At 56.1% G+C, this 14,715-nt stretch overlaps 1 protein-coding gene across 1 annotated transcript; it reads left to right on the top strand.

Moving 5' to 3' along the window:
* The first annotated feature begins 7,223 nt into the window (after positions 1–7,223).
* Positions 7,224–12,140, top strand: FADS6 (fatty acid desaturase 6). The gene is made up of 6 exons (XM_068209549.1): positions 7,224–7,587; positions 8,327–8,493; positions 8,714–8,894; positions 9,712–9,899; positions 10,445–10,624; positions 11,527–12,140. Exons 1-6 carry the CDS (start codon positions 7,239–7,241, stop codon positions 11,674–11,676), a joined length of 1,215 nt encoding a protein of 404 aa, XP_068065650.1. The 5' UTR covers positions 7,224–7,238; the 3' UTR covers positions 11,677–12,140.
* Positions 12,141–14,715: the final 2,575 nt, after the last annotated feature.

Here is a 14,715-nt window from a genome sequence, read left to right on the forward strand (position 1 = left end):
GGCTTATGGTGGGAGGGGAAAAGCAGGAGGAATGGGGCCAGGGAGACTTTTCTTTCATGGGAAAACCAGTTGGAGGATTAACAGCTTTCCTGGTGCTTGTGTTTTCTTAGTGGGCTGAAAAATGCCATTTTTAAGGCGCTGGGGATGGAAGGCAGCTTCTTCACCCAGTGCTGCTTGCAGGGCTGGGTTTGAAGCCATGTGCCAGCCAGACCTGACCCACAACCTCCTCAGGGCTCCTCCAGATATTCCCTTGGTCGACTGGGATCCAGAGCACCACTTCTCCAAAGGTATCATTAGAAGAATCGTGTTTTTCCGAGCTAACTGGTTGTATGGGTCTGGCTGTGCTGATGAAATAGCTACCAGGCAGCATGTGAGTTATCCCTCTGGATGGCAGGGAGCATTGGGCTCTCACTGGGAAGAAGAAACAAAAACTGCCCTTGGTGAGTGCCTAGTTCAGCAGGGCTCTGGTGGGCTGCCAGTGCCGACTGGGAAGGATGTAATGGACAAAGTGGACGCATTGGGTGCTGGCTGGATGTGTCCCTAGGCCTGGCAGGAAGATGGAGCTGAGACAGACCCTCTTCTCATCCCCTCACCTCAACTATAACCTCTCCGCAGCAGCCAAAAGTGGGAAAATAGGTTCCAGCCACGCGAGACCAGCAAGGTGGGGATGCATTCTTGGAGTCCAGCTGGATTTGGGCAGCCCTTTGGCTCCCAACCAACTTTCCAGCCCGCATGAGTGACGCAGCACACTGGATTCCCAGCCTGGGCGGGCGGCTCGCTCCCTTCCAGCACTGCCTCCCGGGCACAGCCGGTTACATCATGGCCCTGGCTGCCCTCACCTACCCTGCGGCTGGAGCAGCGTGGGATAGGGCACCTGCCCAGGGACCATGGCACCTAATTGCTGTTTGCACCCAGGGTGGCACCCACCTGCCATGCCAGGGAAAAGCATGGACACATGCCCAGAGGAGGGCAGTGCCCATCTCAGGTGCAGGGGCTGCATCTCTCCTTGTGCAATCTCTCCTCTTGCCAGTTAAAGCTGTACTTGGGCTTCTTAATGAGCAGGGAGCTTTCTGTCTTGCAGGAATTCCTGGTTTCCATGATTTCAAGGTATCCTGATACCACAAAGAGCAGGAACAGAGTAAGGACACAGATACTGGTCAGTACCCACCTTAGCTCTGGTTTCTTAAACTGGGCAAATGCAACAGCCCCAGCAGAGCCTGTTCAAAAACTCCTGGGGGAGAAAGGAAGAGGCACTTGGCCTTGAGCCCTGCACTCCCTCCCGGGTCCCTTTCCTTCTTGTATGTGAAGCCAGCAGTGGAAGCTGGCAGGGAGAACTGTCCCCCAAAAGCAGCTGCGGGTAGTAACACTCAGCCACCCTGGCAAACCATCCTTGCTTGGTCACAGATCAGCCCAAGGTGGCAAATGCCAGCTAATGCCATCCTGAGGTCCTTCTGCACACTGAGGAGGCTGGAAATGTCCCTCTTTCCTCGAGAGGGCAGAGGATGGAGCCTGGAGTTACACTGCCTGCACCGAGTGGTAAAAATGTTGTGTGGGCGTCTGATAGGGAGCTGCCAGCACGGGTGCCTGCCTGCGGGGACATGTGTGTGGCCAGCCCCAGTGGCTCTGGTTGGGGACCAGAAGGGCACCTGGAAGCTGGGAAGGCTGGGGTTGGGTAGTGCCATATTTACAAGGAGAAAGATATTTAAATTTTGAGGACTGGAAGTGTAGAGTTGTGTCCAGGAGCATCATTCCAGTCGCTGGCTGCTGACTGGAACTGGAGCCATGGCTGGTTCCTTCCTCAGGGCTGATCCTTGCCAGAACAGGACCCCACAGAACTTCAGCAATACAGAAGACCTGCCAGGCTGGCAGGAGAGAAGAGTCGACCATCCCTTGGTGACACTGTTAGTGGCAGGCTCAGCATTATGGCAGCTGAGAAGGACGGAGCCCACGGCACCTCCACCGCGCACCTGCGTTGGGTAACACCTGGCCAGGCGGTGACGCCAGGGACACAGGGGTGGGGGCAAGCAGTTTCGGTCGGGGCAAGAGCAGAGGCACCCAAACCAGTGATTACCGTGGCCCTGAGCTGCTAAGTGGAGGAAGTCTGTGATTAGTTGACACCTCCAGCCAGGCTTTGGATTTGAAGCTGGTCTGGAACAGGGGTGGATGACAACTGCTTTATTCACTGCTGATACAGTGAATAAAGCAGTGAATAAACTGAAAACACAGCCTAGGTACGGTATCAGGATATGCTAGTGGTGGATATGCAGCCAGTCCCCAGGGGCTTTGGGGCTGCTCACGGGGAAAGGTGGGTTTTGGTGCTGTGCCTTTGAGCCCTGGGCTGAGATGTCCAAGGGCTTGGGGCAGGACTTTGTGTTTGGTTTGGTTTCCATGTACTTTGAATAAACCTCCCTTCACCAGCCACTGCTGTGAGTCTCATGCAGCCTTGGGAAGTAAAAAAATTACACCTTATCCCAGGGTGCTTATCCCTGAGCTTCGGGATTCTTGTGTTTGCAGGTGGCTACTAGAAAGGGAAGAGGGGGCCCACGTGTCAGCTGTGCCATTGGACCCATGGCACAGCTGATACCAGGCCTGTGTTTAACTCCATGCAGAGAAGAATCTCCCACTATGTCAGGCTGTCCCAAGTGTCTGTCCCCACCCTGCAAGTGTAGGGTTATTCATGGTCTATCCCTGCAGCACAGCAGCACTCTGGCCTAGCCAGGACCCGGAGGACCATTGTCCCAACCCCGAAGCCAGGAGGGTTCAGGCTCTACAATGCTACGTAGCCCCTCAAGCTTGCCAGAGTGAGGAGTTAGGTTGATGTCTCCATACCTGGCTGCTGCTGGCAGGTAAATCCCAGCTGTTCTCACGCCGGGGTGAACATCACTGAGGTTTGGCAGAGCAATTCCCCACCTACAACCCCTCCAGCACCTATCTTAGGGTCAAATGGATGAAAAAAAAAACCAGCAGCAATGAAAAAGATGGTGAGAATGACACTGAGGGTGTGGAGCCTCCAACCCCTTTCTGTTTGGACAATTTGAGGGGTTTTGCCATTCAGCCACTTCCATGCGGAGGTGCTGGGGCAGTGCAGGGCAGCACTAGACCAACAGAGAGCCTGGATAAGACCAGGCATTGTCCACAATGCCTCCCCCGCAGCCAGTGCATGACCCAGGGCTCTGCCCGCCCCGTCTCGCCGTCGTCCGGCCTGTGCCATGCAAACAGATCGGCCAGATTAGCCAGCACCAGGATCCTGCCTCTTCCCGGAGCTGCTGAGCACGAGCGGGAAGTTTTCTGTGGCCTGAAGTGGCCATTTGGGCCATGCAAACAGTGAGATATCCTGGGAAGGGTATTTATTTAAGGTTAAAAGCATGACCTTGCTAAGTCTCATAGGGCTGGGAGGATGTGGACCAAAAAACAGACCTTGATAGATCTGGAATCTCACCCCCACGCCAGCTCTGTCCCAGCCTGGCACCAATGGAGCTCTCAGAGAGACTGCGGCTGCACCCAAGGTCTTGATCCCTAGGAGAGGACTTAGCAACCCATGGGATGGGGTCAGTGGCTTTGTGCCCCCAGCATCCAAGGTTTTGGTCCCTGGAAGGAGAATTTGCATCCCACAGGAGAGGGCTTGCTGGCTATGGCAGTTCTGGCGTCCACGGAGAGCTTGTTTCCCTGCCGCACAAATCAGGCTGGGTCTCACATTTTGGAAGCCCACGAGCTCAGGGCTAAGCATCCCTTGGGAGCCCATCAGCTCAGTTTCCTGCACTTTGACCAAAAGACAATCCGGGCAGACGCTGCACAGAGCTGTGACTCCCTCTGGTGCCTGCCCCGTGGTCCTGAGCTCGTTCTTCTCCCTTTCCCCGTTCCACAGGAGGGGAGGTTTGGGGTGCCCCAGCTGGCCTTGGGGCAGCCCCGGAGTGGATGGGTGAGTGGGGACCGGAGCTAAACTCGTACCTGGGCAGCAGCTGTGGGAGCTGCTTGGCTGTGAAACTCGGGATGTTCCAAACACCCGTGTGCCAGGGCCCGAATTTGGGGGGGGAGGGAGCTGCTTTCGGGGTGATGGAGGCAGAGATCTGCCTGAAGATGGAGCTCCTCGCTTGGCCGCTGGGCTCAGGGTGATGAATCCGGAGAATTTCTCCTTCGTGAGGACCCCACAGTTCTGCCAGACCCCAAAAGACAAAGAGAGGCGGTGCTTAAGGTCTCCCTGATGGGGATGGTGGTAATTAATCCCTGATTAAGTTAATTACCCAAAAGCGTTTGGTCTGAAAGCGGTGGGAGGAAGTGCGCCCAAAGCCGGGTATTACAGAAGTGCATCTCTGCAGACCCAGCCATCGGTGTCAGGGGAAGGGGTGGCGGTGCTTTTGGGAGCGTCTGGCTGAGGCAGCCAGGGGATCTGGTGGTGTCCCACCGCCAGTGCCTGCAGCCTGAGCCTTCCTCCCCCAGGGAGGAGGAGGAGGGTGTGCAAGGCGGGCCGTAGGGAGGGGAGGGCTGCTGAGGGAACTCTGCCTCCTCACCACAACCCTGCGGTGCAGCTACCCTGCAGCTATTCCACACTCCTGGGTTTGGGCTGGAAACTGCACTTCTTGGGCTGCAGCACGTGCTGTCCCAGGGGCTGGGGGCACCCTGGGAGGGCTCAGCAAGGAAGCACTTGTACCTGCTGGGTCCTGATGGCTTGACACGTGTGTCCTTGTGGCAGGCTAAAAGTGGCCCGTTTTCTCCTCTTTGGGGAGCAGGGACATGGGAGGATCTTGCTGGGAGCCAGATTTGGCCTTTCTAGGGGCTGAGCTCAGTTCTAGGGGCAGAGTGGGTCAGATGAGGACAGAGCCGGGGTCTGATTCCCGTGGCTCCCTCAGGATGGCAGATGCCTGGGGAGGCAGTGGGGGCTGCCTGCGGGACCCTCGTGGTGCCCAGGGCAAGGGACAGCCACAGGGTCAGCAGCTGCTGGCCCTAGCTCGCTGCTTCAGGGATTACGTTGATCCGCTCCAGCTGCCCTGCTGTGTGCTGAAGGATTTCTGAGTCTTACACATGTTTTCCCTGCTAAATTGGAGGTGTTTATGTCCACAGTGCAAGGGCCAGGTCAGCGTTTGCTTTGATCCCTAAGATCTCAGCTGGGTCAGGGGAATTGTGTGACTTGGCCTGTGTGTGGTGGGAAATCAGATGTTTAAAAGTTTCTTTTGGAAATGGAGCTCTGTAAGGTGGCAGATTTAGGGCTACCATCCTGAACCTGCTGACTGTCCTTATGGCTCTGCAGACTCTTCTTACAGTTGCTGGTCTGCTGTCAGCATTGTGACTCCTGTCTTGGCTGTACCTCTTTTGAGTTCAGCACTTTTCCTCAGAAATCAAATTTCAGCCTCTCTCACGTAGTTTTCAACCCACTATTTGTTCTCTTCTCCCAGGTGGTCTCTGGTCCTGGTGGCTGAAACTGAATGAAGTTTCTTCATGCGCCTGCCTCTCCCTGTGCCAGCTGCAGTGGGATCCTCATGGATCATGTTGGTCTTGGATGTGTGGCTGATCCCCACCCCCTCCTCCTCCTCAGCTGCCCCCACATAACTGGTTCTGCTCCGTTGTGCAATGGCAGTTCCAGCACAGCTCACCCTTGCTCCTGTCAAATGGCACCCTTGGAGCAGGGCTGTCACCCTCCTGCCACTGTCCCTTGTGGTGACAATGAAGGTGTGTCTATCTCAGGAGCAGCCCCACCCGATGTGCCTTTGGGCCTGACACCCACCTCCCCTGGCCTGGCAGCACCCATGGGTGCTCTCCCAGCTGTGGGCAGGTGGCAAAAGCCATTCTGCTCATCAGAATGAATCACTGGCTGGGCTTCACACACCACTGTGATTCCTCAGTGCCTGTGGCTCTAGAAATGGTCTTTCCTAATGCACGCTCTTACAGTGGAAATGAAACCTCAGCAGGTCTCTGAGGCACTCTCAGCTCTGCCCCCTTTGCAGCAGCTTGGATTTTTAAAAATTGTTATTAATTTTTTTTTTTTTTCCAGAGGATGATGACGGTTCCCTGGGGCTTGGTGTAACTTGGGTGTGAGGTTTGCTTCCCTGCAAATCACGGCAGTGATGTGATGTTACTGGAGGTGCTGAGCCCATCCTACTCTGGGGCTAGTGATGGGTGTAGCAAACCAGCCTTATTGCAAATCCATATGGATTTGATGGATGTCGATGTTCATTAAGGTTTTGGTGGATCTGTTGAGCTGATTTGAGGTTTGGTAAGGAGAAATGACTAAGCAAGAAGAAATCCAGTGCTACAGCAGGAACAATGTGTTTTTAGCTTTCCTTCATAAAGAAATAGAGCTTTGGAGGCCCTGTTCTGTGCAGGGGCATCCCCAAAGCTTTTGGATGCCAGTGTCTGGCTGATGAGTCAGGAGGAAGTGATGGAAAATGGGGGAAATTCATAGAGAATCAGGTCAAAAGAGAAGAGAGACCCTGTGGGGGTCAGAGCTGCGAGGGACAGACTTGGGGTGACCTGGTCCCTGGCGGGTGCCCTCCGGCAGAGTGGAGGTGCTGGGAGGCTCCGCGGCAGCAGCAGTTTGGACGGGCGGGCACATGCAGCCCCTCCTTGCTGCAGCCTGCTCCTCGCTCTGGAAAAGGCCGCTTTTCTCCCCAAAACGGCTCCCACGTAGGACAGGCAAGGTTTGCTCCCTCTCCCTGGCAAAAGGGAAACCCTATCCCTGTCCTCAGTGCTCCGCTTGGGTTTCTCAGGGCTCTTCCTGGCACTTGGCTCCTTCGCCTCCAACATTTCCATTGCCTCTCTCTGTTTTTTTTCCGCTCCTTCCCTCCTCTGCTGCTGTCGCTTCCCTCTGCCCTCGCCGAGCGTCCTCCTTATGGCCCCCGCTGCCACGGCTGCTCCCCTAAATGGGCCACGAAGGCGGATTATTGCCACCGCTCATCTGCATTCGCCCTCCTCCCAGTCCTCCCCTGCTCCTCCTCCTCCCAATCGCAGCTCGCCCGGTGCGCGGGGCTGCGGCTGGAATGGCCAGCGCCGGGACAGCCACCGAGCCGGGGCTGGCGTGAGCAGGGGGCTGTGGCGGCTGTGCTGTCCCTGTGGTGGGAGGCTGGGCGGCTCTCCGGCCGTCTCCGCTGGCTGCGTCCTCCTTGGATTGTTTATTTTTTTCCATCGCTGCCCTTCCCGTGTCCTTCGGCGGCAGCAGGAGCCGGTGAGCCCGTCCGCGGTGGCTCGCGGGGCTGGGGTTGATCCCCTGGGGGTGACACCCTGCGGGGCCTCTGCTCAGCAGGGAGATGCCGCTGGAGGATGGGGACCCGCTGAGGCCGAGGGGACGGCAGCTCAACGGTGAGGTCAGCCGTGTCCCCCGGCTCAGGGGGATGGGGGACCCCTCGCTCCGGAGCACGACAGCACCTGGTGGCAGCAGGACAGACGTGATGGCAGAGGGCTGGGAGCCGGGGCCAGCACTGGGTGACGGGGACGTGACCCCCGAGGGAGCCCCACAGCGAGCACGGCAGCCCGAGGAAGCCCTGATGACCGAGCTTTCGGAGCTGGTGCAGAAGGTGGTGAAGAGCAGCAGCTGGTGGGAACGGCACGGCGTGGACATCAGCATCCTTGCCTGCAGCTTCCTCCTGCTCCCAGCAGGTAATCTGGCTCAGCCCCTCAAAACCATGGCCGGGGGGTCCCCCGGGGTCCCACTGCCTCCTCATGACTGCTTTGTGTTGGGGGCCTGTTGGCACCTGCTGAGGTTGTAACAAAGCCACAATAACACCTTCACCCCGTGACTTGGTGCACTCTGACCCCACAGCAGGTGACGATGACACCTGGGGTACAGCCTGGGCTGAGGGGACAGTGGTATCTGGGGTACAGCCTGAGGGGATGGTGCCCAGGCAGATGTTCACAGGGTAGGACAGTGGGTGAAGTGTCCCACCATGGGACGTGGTGGTTTTGGTGGCAGTGGCCCTGGCTGTGGTGGGTGCAAGGGAAAACAGTTGAGCATGGGTCTCTGGTGGCATGGCTGGAAAGCTGGGACCTTCTCTTGCTGTTGAACTCCTGGGGATGCTGAAATCCTGGCAGAATTATGACACCAGTGGAATCCCATATCCCAGAACTGTGGGGTGGGATCAGGCACCTGCAGCACTTGTTGCCGTCGAGGCTGGAAGTGGCCAAATCTTCAGCACAAGGGTGAGTGTGGCTGTTCCAGTCATGAGGATGATGAGGAGGCAATCTCTGACTTGCGTGGTTTAAATACCTGTAACTACGGCTGAAGAACAGGTTTAGGGCAGTGGCTGGCGTGTTTAAGTGTAGCAACACCTCCAGCCTGGCTCAGAGGGCTGCAGGACATGTGCATGGCCGAGCTCCTGCCCAGCTGGTTTCTCCACAGGGTTCCTGTGCCTGCGGTCGGCCCAGGCCATCCCTTTCCTGGCGGGTGTCCTCACCCTTGGCGTGGTGCATCATACCCTGACTGTAAAGGGCAGCCACCTGGCCAGCCACAATGCCTTGACTGAGTCCAAGTCCTGGGGCAAAGTGTGGGCTATCTTCTTCATCGAGGTGAGTGGGGCAGCCCCCAAAAACACCCCATCAGCACCTTGTGGTGGTGGGGAATGTTTGGAATGGTGGGAAAGGTTTTTAGTGCTTAACTCTTAAAAGTCCATTTCCAGACTGGTTTGGGGCTGTGGGGTGCAGAGCATCTCCCCAGGCTCTTCCCACACAAGCCCAAGCCAGACAGTGCCCAACTCTGGCACCACAACTTCTCTCTTTTCCCTCCCAGCTGTGCTCAGCTTTCACAGTCGAGGAGGCCACCTACAACCATGTGAAGATCCACCACGGCTACACCAATGTCATTGGCCTGGGGGACTCCAGCACGTGGAAACTTCCTTTCCTGAACCGCTATGTTTACATGTTCATCGCTCCTCTTGCAGTGCCCATCCTAACCCCTCTGGTTGCACTTGGTACGCATTCCAGGTGCCTTGGGACAGGGTGCTGGGTGCGGGAAGCTTGTGACTGCCCAGGTCTCACCCCACCCAAGGGTCCTGCTTTGTTTGGAGGCATCACATTAACTACACCAGTTCCTGGTGGGACACTGCAGGAAGCACAGGAGATGCTGCACTTGCCCTGGGAACCACATCTTCTGCACCTACTTTCTGCTGATGCTGAGAAAACACTTCACCTTTTCCTGTGCTGGATGTTGAAATCTCTGGCAAAAGCCATCGTGATCCTGCAGCACCCCAAATCCATTTTCCTTTAACTCAGATCTGTGGCCATAATGGGGTCAGTCTCACACGTGGGTCCCAGGTTGATCAGAGCATCACACAAGGTGTTTGGTGGCCGTGTATGGGGTGGTTTGGGGGCTGCAGAGGTCAGACACAAAGAGCTTGGGCAGGAGATGTGGTGCTCCAGGGAAATAATGGTGCCAGAAAACAATCAGGGAGAAGAGCCCAGAAAGCAGTAAGAGGCTGGGGAAGCAAAGCTCTGCAGGCTGCATGACCCAGCTCTGGGCAGTGCCAAATGCACAGACCATGACTTGGTAAATTGTAAGAAAGGAAGGTGCATCCAAATCCCCTGAGTGATGTTACACAGCTGGATCTGCTGCTCTGAGGAGTCTCTCAGACCCACACCCCAGCAGTTTTATAGGGTTTGGGCCAACCTGGAGGAGGATGGGGAAAGTGAGTTCATGGGCTGGGCTGGGCAGCCTGACTGCTGGAGCAGCAGTGGTGGTAGGGAAACATCAACACCTCACCCATGTGCTGCCTTCTCTTCCTTGTGCAGATTTATTGAGGAACGTGGAGCGGAAGGCAGCTCTCCGGACCCTCTGCTGTATGTTTCTGGGGTTTTACTGCCATTACTGGCTCCTGCTCCACGTCTCGGGCTTCCAGTCACCGTGGTCCGCCCTGCTCTGCATGCTGGTCACCCGCTCCCTCCTGGCCCATCCCTACATCCATGTCAACATATTCCAGGTAGAGACCTGAAGCTTAAAGTTATCCCAACAGTGCTGAAGACAGGCAAGCCACCACGCAGTGCTCTGATGCTGCTAGCTGGAGCTTGTGTCACCTTAAGGCATGTGGGTTCAGTTGTCACCTCCCTTGTGCTGATGTTGTCACCAGGAGGATCAGGCTGGTGGTGCTGGGTGGAAAGTGGTGGCCCTTGGAAAATGTCAGGGCAGATGAGTGCAAAGGGTGTGAGGATGATGTCCTCTGCAGTGGCTGGCAGGATTGGGAGGGCTGATGTGTTTCAGGTGGTGTTACAGGCCCTGGGATGGGGAGAGGCTGGTGGCTCTAAGTGTGGATATACTGGGGGAACAGAGCCTGGGAGTTCCTTGGTGGCTCCATGGACAAACACAAGATGGGGTGACTTTAGAGACAAACCCAGCTCTTGGGCTGACAGAGAGACCCCAAAATGTGCTCTTTGCGCCCATACACAGGCAGAGCTGCCATTGGCTCTGCTGAGAAGAGACTGGGGAGGTGACAGGTGCCACAGGGTGCCCACCCTGCCTCTCCCACAGCACATTGGCCTCCCCATGTTCGCGGCCGACCGCAAACCCAAGCGGATCCACCTCATGAGCCTGGGTGTCCTCAACCTGCCCCGCAACCCCCTCCTTGACTGGTCCTTCGGCCACTCACTCATCAGCTGCCATGTGGAGCATCACCTCTTCCCCAGCCTCTCTGACAACATGTGCCTGAAGGTGAGATGTCTCCACAGGGTGACTGGGAGGTGACATGGGGACGAGAAATCCATCTTCCCACCCCCTCCCGCCCCCACAGCCAGACCTGTCTGTGCTGCTCCTTCTCACGTTGGAAACCACTCACTGCTTTGCAACAGTACCTAACCCATCTCCTGCCATCCCATTCTGATTTCTCCTGGGTTTCTGCTCCCTGCTCCTTCCCCTGGTCCCAATTCCAGCCTGCAGCAGCCTTCCAAGTCCAGGATCCTCCCAGTTATTCCATTGGGAAAGTGTCCCCAGCATTGCACAGTCAGGTTTTTGTTCAGACAACATCCAGGCAAACCTCCTGTTGCTCTCGTCATGCCCTTGCTTGCTGCTCTGAGGTGCGGCGTGCGTTCAAAACATGGGCTCTGAGCACTGCCCCGGCTGGAGGGGATCCCAAGGCAAGTCTGTACACCACCCTTCAGCACAGGATCGCCGCTCGCTTAGTGCTGTGCCCTTCTTTTCAGTGGCCTTTGCTTGAGCTCACGGGGCTGCCAGGACCTTCCTCCCTCAAAGAGGTGTTGCAGGGAAGGAGATAATTAAGTCTGTGGCAACCTCCCAGTCCTGTCACCAAGCTGGCTGTGTGGGCACGAGGGAATAACGATGGGTGTGAACCACGAGCATTCATGGCTGGCTCTCATTAGAAGCCTCATTATGCATCTCTCCTAATTTGGAGCCCTCCAAAGGCGTTTTGCCAGGGTGAACTCCCTGTGATGCTGCAATTGGAAACCACCTTCCTCTTACATTCACAGTAAAGATACTACCTGCCTGCTCCAGCCCAGCTTTGGGCATGTAGGATGGGTTTTCTGGGCACGTTTCAGGCATCTTGTGCAAACACCAGGGCATCCTGCACAGCAGTGACGTTACCTTTGCCTTTGCAGATCAAACCCATCGTCTCCCAGTACCTGAAGCAGAAGAAGCTGCCCTACAACGAGGACACCTACAGCTCCAGGCTCTGGCTCTTCCTCCAGAGATATGAGGAGCTGATGGTCCATGCTCCCCCCATAACAGAGCTGGTTGGCATCCAGTGAGGACCACGGGGGCTGCAGCACTCGGGGGGCTGTTTCCCACAGGGACATTCAGAGGGATGGTTTTAGCAGGACCAACACCTCCGTGAAGTCACGGTGTAGGAAACATCCCTCCCTGAAGTCTTGCTTTTGGCTAGAAAATGGTGCACAGAGCCATTGCAGGGGCAGAGCCAGGTGGTGTAACACCAGGGACAGAAAAATCGGGGTTCCCCCACAGTTATTCCCAGCCAGGGCTTCGTTTTATCCACTCTGCTTTCACACCTGGGGAGAGGAAACCGCCCCATCCGTGGGGGATATGGCACCTACGTCCAGGACATCCAGAACTGAGAAGCACCAGGATCTGTAGGATGGAGCTGCAGCTGTTTGGTCGGGGTCTCAGGGAAGGGGTGGATGTGGGGAGGGGGCTGTGTCACTACTGCTTGTGCTTTGCCTGACTTTGGGCTAAATCAGTCCCTTCTAGGAACAAAGATTTGGCAAGTTCAGCCTTAACACTTTGGGGTGGATTTCCTTTATCATTGTTTGTTTGTTTGTTTGTTTTTTGTTGGAGGAAGTCTTACTGGTATCCTGTGGTGCCCAGGGTAGGAGTGGGGGAAAGACCCTCACCCCATGGGGGGTGTCCGTGTTGGGGTGCCAGAGGTGGCTGCAGACCTGGTCATTGCTATGGCAAGAATTTATCTAGGAAATCATCTGCCAGATGATGCAGGCAGGTGTCCAGGGCTCGGGAGGCTTTCCCTGTTTAAGGAGGGTGAACTCTGCCCCCTGTGCTGCTGCCAGGGGCTGGGATGCTCACGTGCCCGGTTCAAGCCACCTATGGGAAGCTGTGTCTGTCTTTACCAGGGTGCTGTGCTGTCCCAGACCTGCAAGACCGATGGCAAAGTCCACCCCAGTGTCACGGTGGGGAGCTGGCAGCAGAAAAGGCCGATGGCCAAACTGGGAGCAGTGTGGCTTTGCTCTCAGCCTGGGGTTTTGCTCTCTGATTTGAGTTGTCCTCCCATCCAGGCTGGACCCCCGCAGTGCCACATTGTGGATTTATAAGTCTTCACAGACAAATGTGTCCCAAGGCTCAAGGATGCTCTGCCCTGGTCCTGGCCCGTGGCAGGGAGATTGTTACAGCAGGCAATCCATGGTGTTTTACTCGGCTTTTCCTCCACCAAGTCCAGGAGCATCCTCAGATGCACTGGAGAATTGTCCCTGTGATGTGAGGCTGGAGCTGGGATGGCTGTGGCATCCCTGTGCAGATGATCCGGACTCAGGACAAGGAAGAGTGGCCCTGGGTGCATCCAGTGTGACCCCTTTGGCATCAGAAATGTTGAATTATTGATTTGTCCTGGGCTGGGGCCCAGGGGCTGCTGATGCACTGATCTGGTGGCATTGCCACCTCTATCCAGGCCCATGTGGGTCATTGATCCAGGACATTATGGAACACCCAAAGGGCAAATTCCCATCCTTTGAGCAGGGCTTAGGCTGGGACTGTAGGTAGGGGAGCAGCTGGAGGGGTATGGCCTGAGCAAATGGCCTGAATGCTCTGGGGGTCTAAGACCCTCCCCCTTCCCCCCCGCCCCCCCCAATTCATTTCTCAATTGAGCACCAGAGATAAGATAAATGTAAAAAATTATTGGCATTCCCAGCTCCAGGAAGGGGATGAGGGAGCATTCGAGGTGCTTTTGGTCCAGGCAGGGTAATCTTAACCTCGCATGTTCCTGTTTGTGGGCACAAAATGCTCTTTTGCCCTCTCCTGCGGCAAAAAGATCAGCCCCAGAATGTTCCCAGGCGTTGGTCGGAGCAACGGCTCTTTTCCCAGCTGGGTTTTATGGCTGTTGTTCAAAGCAATGCCATCTGAAGGCAAGTGTTTGCAGGTCCCTCAGCCAGTGGGAGACAGCCTGTGATTTGGGAAATAGATGGATTATTCCCTGCCAGAACTGGTGGATACAGAAGTTAATGGGAGAAATGGAGAATTCTGGGGAAAAAGGAGGATTCTGACTCATGTGCTTGGAACCCTCCAAATTTAAACCAACTGCTTTTGTGGATGACCTCTATGGTGATATTCGGAGCCTTCAGCCTTGCCTCTCTGGGCAGGGGCTCAGTGAGTGCTGTGCTGACCTGAGGATGAAGGTTTGGAGCTGTCGGAATTCCTGGTCCTCGCCACGACCCCTCTGAAGGAATGGGTGCAGAAGGAGGCACAGAGCCAGCTGCCATTTTCAGCGTGCCTTTGCAGAAAGCCATTAACTAATTTCTAAGACCAGGAGAGAAAGTGTGTGAATTTTATGATCCATATTACAACCAGCTCCTGGCTGTAAACTCCTCATGGTCTTAATTGCATTTAAAAAGCCCCGTCAAGCACTTGCCTGCGTGCTCTGGCATCTGGCCAACTTTTAAATGTCTGCTGGGCCCGCTGAGATGATTTTTGTGTCTGGTGTGTTGTGCAGGGGCTGAACCAAGATGGGATGTGGTGCTCCTGCATGGGAGGTGAGAGCACCGGCATTTCAAATGCGCTGAGTGATGGGGATGAAGGAGGAAATAAAGCAGAGACCATGGGGACGCTGGGGCAGGAGTTCTGTCAGCATAAATTATCCACTCTCTCTGGCATTAATGTTTTACTCTTTATCAAAGGACGCTGGGGTTCTCTCCTGGAGGGCAAGGTCACTGCGCAGCGCATGGTTAAAATCAGTCTGAGGTTCGCTTTCCCCGGTAGACCTCGGCAGCTGGTCGCTTTTTGGGCGACAAAGGGGCTCAGGCAATTAGCAGCATCAGCGATGATGATGATGATGATGATGATGATGATGCTGATGCTGCGAGAGCGCGCCGGGTACCGCGGACGTCTCACCATGGAGAGCGGCGGCGCGAGCGGCCGCCAGGCGGCTCTTCCTTCCCCGCCTCTCTATGGTATCACCGCGTTTCCGGTCAGCCGCGGTGGGAACGGCGAGCTGCCATTGGCTGCCGGTGCGGGGGCGGGGCCAGGCCGTGGCGGGAGGAGGGGTTATGCTAAGCAAGGTGCTGTGCCGCCTCACGATTGGCCGGCGAGGAGGAGGGGCGGGGCCCGGC

This window comes from Anomalospiza imberbis, chromosome 19, assembly GCF_031753505.1.
Source record: "Anomalospiza imberbis isolate Cuckoo-Finch-1a 21T00152 chromosome 19, ASM3175350v1, whole genome shotgun sequence".
NCBI lineage: Eukaryota > Metazoa > Chordata > Aves > Passeriformes > Viduidae > Anomalospiza > Anomalospiza imberbis.